We start from the raw sequence: 8,358 nt of genomic DNA, 5'->3' as shown, positions 1-8,358 counted from the left end.
GTAACGTTTTAAAGGTAAAATGAGCTGGAACTTGAGAATGTGGGTTTTGAGTCTGCCTTCTTTTCTGCTACAGTCTTTACAGCCACAAGTCTCCACATCAGCTTTGACAGCTGCACCTCACAAAGTGTCATGTGCTGGACTGAAAATCCACCTGGCAGACATCAAAGAGATTAGCATCATCCTCCCCAGACAACACATGGAGTGGTTCTGTTGATAGGTGAATTGTGTGGATTGAGTCTTCAATGTCAAACTAACCTTCATTCTGGGGACAACATCACTTCCATCACAAGTCCACATTCCACTCCCAAATCTCCCTCCTGCTTCCCCTTCATGGTCCCCTCATCCCTGTCTCATAGCATCTGGACCTAAAGATCTTTCCTCAACCGCTCTGTATGTCTCCCTGGAACATTGCAGATTAAACCTACTGCTTGTGGCCTTTCTGGACTGAGTGAGCTCATTCAGTGTGATGCCCTCGAGAGCAATCCACACACTGTCTCTGTCAGTGCTGGCTGGTACTTCACTGTGTGGACACACCATAGCTTCCCTGTCATTTCTAGTTCTAGGCCATTAAAAAGAAAATTTACCTGTAAGCTTTAGTATGATCCTGTTTGCATTTTTCTGTGAAGACATGGAAGAAATTTCTAGACCATATGCTGAGTATGTGTGCCAACATAAGAACTGGCAAACTGTTTTCCAGAATACATGTGCCCCTCCCGTGTTCCCCAGCAGTGCACACGAGTTGTATTGTCTGCAATGTCCTGTTGTTGTGTTAGGCATGTGGCATCTTCATTTCCCTGGTGACTGGGACGTTCCTGTGGGCTTGTGAGCTTGGCTGCCACCCACATGTCTTCATTGGCCACGTCTCTCCAACACTTTGTTCATGTCCACAGGGCAGTTGCTTCCTTGATGTTAAGTGTCGAGCTTTTCACACTGACTCTAGTGTTGTTCCTGGGATTTGAAATGCTTTTTCAATGCTTGTTTTTCTGTTCAGTTGACCGTGTCCTACAGAGCTGTTCTGTGAGAAGTTAACCCATTAATTTCTCTTTAAAGGGTTATTCCTGGCTGGCAGAGCTCAGAACTGCCTTGCCACCCGGGTCACGACAATCCTTTCTTTGTTCTCTTCTCATTGCTTTGATATTAACAGGAAATCGAGGCCTGCAATCCTGTCGGAACTGACATTGTGAGGAACGCCCAGGCTGTTGTCAAGGTCTGCTGACCTGTCTGCTGTTGGTAGCTGATCCAGCGCTGTGGTTTGCTCTTCTCTCAGGAGACTGTTTTTGTACTTTTATCAGCAATGAAATTACTTTTGATAAAGGGTATTTTAATAAGAAAGTTAGCATTGTGAGCACAGGGACTTGGCTCTCCTGAGGACCCTCTGAGTCACAGGTGGGACATTTCATGTTGTCTCGGGGTGGGGGGGGCAGCCCCACTATGCTCTCAGTTTCCGTCCATGCTGACAATGCATCAGCCAGGTTTTCATCATCGCCTTAAGCACACGAGAGGACAACTTAAAGAAGGAGTTATTTTGGCTCCAGGTGTCAGAGGTTCTGCCCACAATGGTTTGGTCTCATGGCCGAGGGCCTGTGGTGAGTAGAACATCATGGCAGAGACAGTTAAGTGGAACAGCCGGCATCTCGTGCCCTCAAGGAAGCAGAGAGGAGGACAAGGTGTTCTCCATGACTAATCTCTACCAGCCCTGGCCTCGGTGTGCAGTCTCTTCAAACAGGGCTTTCAGCTGGGACTAACACTTCTGCACAAGAACCTGTGGGGGAAGCTTCAGACCATTCCATGACAGTGTGATTATCAACCTCACACCTGCCCTTCAAGGCTGTGGGTGAGAGAAACATAAAAGGGAGGTGCAGGCACTTGACCAGGTGTCAGTGTGTCAGGAAGAGTCTGTCACAACTTCAGGGGACTCTGAGGGTTGGACGTCACCACTGTCACCCACAGCCCACAACGAGCACTGGCACTTTAGGCTTCACATTGACTCCACATCTGGGCTTTCGATGATGGAGATACAGTCTCTGAAATGGTTTACTAGACAGACACGGGGACAAGTTGCAGCCCCCTGTGTGGCTGCTTTGTTGTTTATTGGCATTCCATTGCTTTCCAGATGGGCCTCACTGCTAGGAGCCACCTCCTGACTCAGTGCTGTAGTGGACCATCAAGTTCTCCTTACATGGAAATGTCACGTAAGGCCCAGACACTGGCCTTCCAGGAATACCTAGACAGGGCAGCACCATGAAGCTGGGACCTCACTGAGAATCAGGGGCAAAGGTGCAGAGGGAGGTGACCAGAAGCAGGCAACCCCACGGCAACCACCACCAGGAAATAAAGGAGTTCCCCAGGGAAATAATCAGGCCATGCAGCACTGGGGATGTGAAGCTTTTCTGTCTCGCTTTTTCATCTCCCAGTGGTGGCTCTGGCATCTGTACTACTGTGTCCTGAGAGCATTCGCCCTCAGTAGAATATAAGCTCAAGTCCCAGATCCTGTCTGTCATGGGCTGGCACCATGTCCTGTTCTACCTAGAGCTGAGCACTGCCCTCCACACATGCTGCCATCCTCCTGGGCATAGCAGCCACGATCTCCATCAGAGCAGCTTCAGTTCCTTGCAGGAGACCTCAGCATCTGGCCTGTTGACTATTGATGTTTAGTCATGGAAGGAGGTGCTAGGGAAGTTACTGGATCCTCTCTGAGATTCCAGCCATTCTCTCTGTACCTCTCACCACACTAAAGCGGATTCTGAGCTAGCTACATGTGGTCCCCTGCTCTCAGGAGGTGCTGGAGTACAGACTCTGAAGGGTTTAATTGAAGAAATGATGGAGAAGTCACCATCCATGCTGGACAAGACTTACAAGCGGTAGAGTTGCTTTAGGATCACGCATGCTCTGTCAATAAGCCCAAGACTTTGGTTTTCCAGTTGGAAATTGGTGGAGTCATTCTTTGGTTTTGGTATGCATCTGCGGAGGGGGGGATATTTGTGCTTGTCTCCCCAGGAAAATGTTCAAGCCACCTAACTGTTCCCTTTAGTGTCTGTTGCCACTTTAACTGGACTACTCACTACCTGCGAACACTGGGAGACCTGGGGCACAGCAAGGGAGGGGACAGTGGCAGGCATCAGAGGCTTCCACTGGTGCTCAGAGCAGTGTTGGTGCCCAGACTCTGCCAATTAGGTGTGTGTTATTCTCCTCCTGTCTCCAGGACTGAAAACATATGTAAGTGGTGAGGTTCTTACCTCGATGGTTTCTACATGTGAGCAGGAAAAAACATGCCAGGTACAGCAAGGACTCACCAGTGACAAGGAAATGCTGGCCTGGTTCTTGACCTCTGGTCCCAAAGAGTACAGGGACCCTCCCTCTCACACCCAGGTGGTAGCTGCTCCCTGCTCAGCAGCAGCTTCCATGATGGGGGCCGAGGATTGGTTCGAGCTGGTGCCTTCACATAATCCCAAAACCCATCAGAGAAAGTTTCTTAATATTGTTTATAGACACTCAGAGCTGCCTAATCTTGGTCCAGAGACATAAAGACATAAAGATGCCTTTATGGGGCCAGAACTTGTCCCCAGAGACAGGACTGTTGTGTCTCAGGGAGGGTGCTTGAACCCAGGAGCTGCAGGATCAGGGGTAAAATACAAAGGTCCTGGTGTAAGGTCGAGAGAGAGAGAGAGAGAGAGAGAGAGAGAGAGAGAGAGAGAGAGAGAGAGAGAGAGAGAAGAAGCTCTAATGAAATCTGAACACACCTAGTGCCGTGTGAGCACGTTTACCAAAAAGGAATGAGCTCTGGCCATGTGGAGAGCCTGTGGGTGCTCAGAGCTAACACGGAGGGAAGCAGTGGACTCCAGAGGAACGAAGTTCAATAGGAGCACAGGGGTGGGCTCAGGCCAGGATGTGATGGACGCTGGTTCTTCATCCCACCTCAGGGCACAAGAAATGAACACATGTGGACCTCAGGTGCACCAGGGCAGCCCTGGCTCTGAAATGTCCTCTCAGCAGGTTCTCAGACGACAAGAACAGCAGAAGGCCAGGGCCCCTTGTTGGAGATGAATCCCCCTGAGCTCACAGAGGTGAACCCCCCTCACCTATCCCTTCAGGAGACAAATATTCATGTGTGGCTGGAATTCTTAATGCAGCAAACTTATAATCATGTGAACTATGAAAATGGAGCCCTACCTGGTGGTTGAGGAGATGGGCATTGGCCGGGCAGTGAGGACCAGGACATCTGAGAGTAAGAAGGGGCCTGCAGAGCCCACAGCTGGGTCAGGGTCATGGTGTGGCCTAGTGTGGCAGGGGGTCTGCCCTGATGCTGTTCAAACTGACAAGAGTCAGGAGTCTGTGTGCCCACTTACGAGAAGGTCCAGCTGGGGTATCCATGCATGAAAAGGACAATGAAGTAGGCTCCCTACCTGATAGAGGCCATGCCATCTGGGGACCAGCAACAGTCTCTGGTGGTGTAGCTCAGCCCCATTCTCTGCAGCAGGAGGTCAGAATCCAGATATCAGTGGACACAGCTCAGGGCAGCAATGGCAGATGGAGGACAGGGGCATGAAGGGAAGCCTGGACCTTCCTCCCTGCCCCTGGGTCACTGGTCTTCCCAGGGTCCTTTGTGAGCACAAGTCTTGGTAGCACAGACATTGCAGGGCATTGTGTGTCTTTCTTCGTTGTGGGTGACATTGAGTTCATTGTCATCAGATCCCAACAACAACAACCTTCCACCTCCACGATGGATGTGGATTTGGCCATGAGAGAAGGACGGGAGGGACGTGGTCAGTGCCAAGTGGGCACACATCCCTGGCCACGGGGATATAAAGGGCACCGTGTGAGCAGCCAGAGCAGACCTTCCCCGGGTGACCTGCCTTGTGTGAGAGCCCAGCTAGCGACTGAAGATGAAGAGCCTGCTCCTGACCTTTGTGCTTCTGGGGCTGGTGGCTTTCCTGAAGGCCCAGTTAGTTCCATCAGATGACCAGGAGGATGTGAGGAGAAGAGGGACAATGGGTGGACGTAGGGGAAGGCTGATTGGTGGTGGTAGACTCGTTCAGTTGGTGATCCTTGAAGATCTAAGTCCAAACTTACATCCCAGCATGAGTTGACAGATCAGGAACTCCAGTGTTTTCCCAGCAGACAATGCCCCTCAGGAGTACAGGCCTGGAGCAGGGGGATGGGTTAGGCATAGATGTTCATGAGACATGGGATAGCAGATTGAAAAAGGCTTCATAGGGTGGGATCTTCAGGACAGAGGACTATCCAGTGTGAATTCCAGACCTCTAAGAGTTTGTGCTGACAAGGCAGACAGCCTCTGCCTTCACTGGGCCAGAGAGCCTTCGTGTTGTATACTCTACAGTGCGCATGTGTGGGGACGTGTGGTGTCAGCCCTCTTCAGAGCTGCAAGCCAAGCTCTAGAATGTCTCTTCAAGGCTGCAGGCTCAGATGCTGGAGTCTGGGGAAAATAAGAGCCAGGCTGGGGTGTGCTCAGGGCTCTGTCTTCCAGTTTTCTGGGACCTGGTACACAAAGGCCATGGTGTCTGATAAGGACCGTCCAGAGGGGAAGGGCCCCAAGAAAGTGTTCCCTATAAGGGTGACAGCCCTGGAAGGAGGGGACCTGGAGCTCATGATAACTTTCCTGTGAGTGTTCCCACCAAGTCTCTGCAATTGTCTTTCTGTTCTTCTCTATTCTTATTTTGGTATGGGTGATGGAATGCCCCCACCACTGAGCGGGCATGTCACCAGGCAGTACTCTAAATCTTGGGGAGGGCTGATGAGAAATTTTTGGGACACCTGGTCAAGGCTGATACACCTGGTGAGCTGAGCATTGCTCCTGTATGACAGGAAGAAGAATCAGTGTCACGAGAAGAAAATTGTGATGCACAAAACTGATGAGCCTGGCAAATATTCTATCTGTGAGTTCACTATGGCCCAGGGTCTTTGTAGGGGTGAGTTCCTGCATGGAGGGTTCCTGCCCTGTTCAGCTCCCAGTATGATCATTCACTCATATTCCATGTGCCAGACATTAGAGGTCACGGGTTAGTCCACCCCAGGTACTGACTGATGTGTTCTGCACCCTGACCCTCTCCACTTTGGCTCTCGACCCAATGCTAAGTACAGGAAAGCAGGGCAGGGAAGGGGTCAGACCTGGGCCAACCTCAGCCCTCACTTCCTCTGGAATCCTCAACGGGCTGGCAATGTCCTGGGAAATTGCTTCTGTCTAATTGTGGCAATCACAGAAGGACCAGAGCTGGACTGGCTGGGTCTCCTGGATGACCACAAGTGTTCCAGAGCAATCCTTTGAAAAACCTCCTAAGGTTTTTTTAAGAAATGAAAAGCTAAGAGCTATTTCTCTGTTCCCCTGTAGTCAAGGGCAAGAATACCTTCTATATCCGGGAGCTTCCTGTGAAGGACCATTACATCTTCTACTGTGAACACCACCAGCACCACGGGAAGTCACATCACAAGGGAAAACTCGTGGGTGAGGAACCAGAGTCCCCATGTCCTGTCCACAGTCTCTGCTTCTAATACCTATCATCAGGGCAGCAGTCATGCCTGGCCCTAGGGACTGGGAGAGTTCAGGGTGCTGCCCAGGAAGGTTGTAAGATCCAAAGTGGAGGGAGGGTCAGCTGGGAGGGGACCTGGCGTATGTGACCTTTGGGGGCCTGAGCATTCAGGAGGGATTCTCACCTCTGGAGCTGGCGAATGCCATTTCCAGGGGTCCCAGGTAACTGCCAGTCTGTATGAAGGTCACTAATCTGGTAAGGGCTTTGATACATGTGTAGTATTCTCCAAGGTCAGGGGACAGCCACTTGCCTTGTGTCTTTGTTAGTTAAGGTCTCCATTGCTCTGAAGAGACACCATGACCATGGCAACTCTTATAAAGGAAAACATTTAACTGGGTGGCTTACAGCTCAGAGGTCCAATCCACTATCCCCATGGTGGGACATGGTGGCGTGCAGGTAGACATGACGCTGGAGAAGGAGCTGAGAGTCCTACATCTTGATCTGCAAGCAACAGGAAGTGGTTTGAAACACTGAGCATGGCTTGGACATAAATGAGACCTCACAGCCCACCCCATGAGACACACTTCCTCTGACAAGACCACACCTAGTCCACACAGTCACACCTCCTAATAGTGCCACTTATGGGGTCAATTACATTCAATCCACCACACTCTGAGATCCAGGGCTCTTACTGGGCTGGGGAGTGACCCTAAAGGCCTCTTGGGGTTCACAAAGGGCCCCCAGGATCACTCAGTGTCTGGGAGTCCCCACCCCAGGGCTCTTTGTCCACTGCCAGGGTCCTGTTCCCTTTTATCCTGGCTGCTCCAGGTCAACAGCCCCAGTGCTGGTTGGTGCTCTTGACCTTGGTCACTGGTTTCCTGTGGAGTTCTCATCAGTACTGCACAGCTCACCCCACCTCCACACAGGGAGAGATCCTGAGGAAAATCCAGAGGCCATGGAAGAATTTAAGAAATTCGTACAGAGCAAGGGACTCAAGGAGGAAAACATCTTCGTGCCTGAGCAGAGGGGTGAGCAGAACTGCCCATGTCCTCCCCTCCCTTATTTTTCCTCTCCATCCTTTTGAGAGTGCTCTGTCTCTGCTCCTCTTGGTCTCCATTGTCCCACGCATCTCTGCACGTCCCTGCAGCCTCTGGGGACCTGTGTGCTGTGTGTCACTCTGCTGCTCATGTGTTTTGCCTCCCTGCAAACCCCACTGACCCCTCACAAGAGCACCAGAGCCCAGTTGCAAGACTTGGCTGTGGAAGGGTCTGAATAGCCAGGGTTTTAGGGTTCTTATCCTTCTCACCCCTAGCCTTTTCTTGGTTTCTACAGATCAGTGTGTCCCTGAGAGTGACTAGGGTAAGTGACCCTCTGGGAGGACCATGGAAAAGCCCAGAGTCCTGGGTCCTGGAGGTGGAGGGCCCGTGTGCTTTGATCCTTATCTCATCCACTGTAGCAGAAATGGTCTCCTTGGGCAGTGACCCCTGGTATAACCCCAGCACTCTGCCCTATGCTCGGTTCTCTTCCCTACCTCCCATACCCAGGGTCACCCAGACACCTGACAGGTCTTGCATGTAGGAGATATGATCTCTCCCGCGGCTGTGGCTGTGGAGCGATGACTGCACAATGCTTGAGGGTAGAAGACCTCTGGCCAGCACCTGCCACTCACCTCGCTTCTCTTGGTACAGCAGCCAATTATGGATCACGGATCACTGCTGGTCCCGGCCCAGCACCAACCCAGTTCTGGGACACACCTGGACCTCTCCTCGCCTGGACCACTTTCCCCATCTTCTCTGCTGGACTTCCCTCCCACCTCTGTTCCACCACCACCAATATCAGTTGACTCGGAATAAAGCATTTCAGCATCGCTCTG

At 51.5% G+C, this 8,358-nt stretch overlaps 1 protein-coding gene across 1 annotated transcript; it reads left to right on the top strand.

The window, feature by feature from the left end:
• Positions 1 to 4,883: 4,883 nt before the first annotated feature.
• Positions 4,884 to 7,843, top strand: LOC130864933 (odorant-binding protein 2b-like). Its single transcript, XM_057755794.1, has 6 exons — positions 4,884 to 4,970; positions 5,486 to 5,619; positions 5,824 to 5,894; positions 6,347 to 6,460; positions 7,412 to 7,513; positions 7,818 to 7,843. The coding sequence occupies exons 1-6, from the start codon at positions 4,884 to 4,886 to the stop codon at positions 7,841 to 7,843; spliced, it is 534 nt and encodes a 177-aa protein (XP_057611777.1).
• Positions 7,844 to 8,358: the final 515 nt, after the last annotated feature.

The sequence above is a fragment of the Chionomys nivalis genome, chromosome 22 (assembly GCF_950005125.1).
Source record: "Chionomys nivalis chromosome 22, mChiNiv1.1, whole genome shotgun sequence".
In the NCBI taxonomy this organism is placed as follows: domain Eukaryota; kingdom Metazoa; phylum Chordata; class Mammalia; order Rodentia; family Cricetidae; genus Chionomys; species Chionomys nivalis.
The sequence above is the reverse complement of the archived record's forward strand: the minus strand, read 5'-3'. Positions and strand labels throughout refer to the sequence as shown.

Bases quoted from the DNA above. Each gene is read 5' to 3' on its own strand.
- LOC130864933 (XM_057755794.1), top strand. From the start codon at position 4,884: ATGAAGAGCCTGCTCCTGACCTTTGTGCTTCTGGGGCTGGTGGCTTTC. The intron at 5,895-6,346 runs GTGAGTTCACTA...GTTCCCCTGTAG, and splicing joins GCCTGGCAAATATTCTATCT to TCAAGGGCAAGAATACCTTC. The intron at 7,514-7,817 runs GTGAGCAGAACT...TGGTTTCTACAG, and splicing joins CTTCGTGCCTGAGCAGAGGG to ATCAGTGTGTCCCTGAGAGT.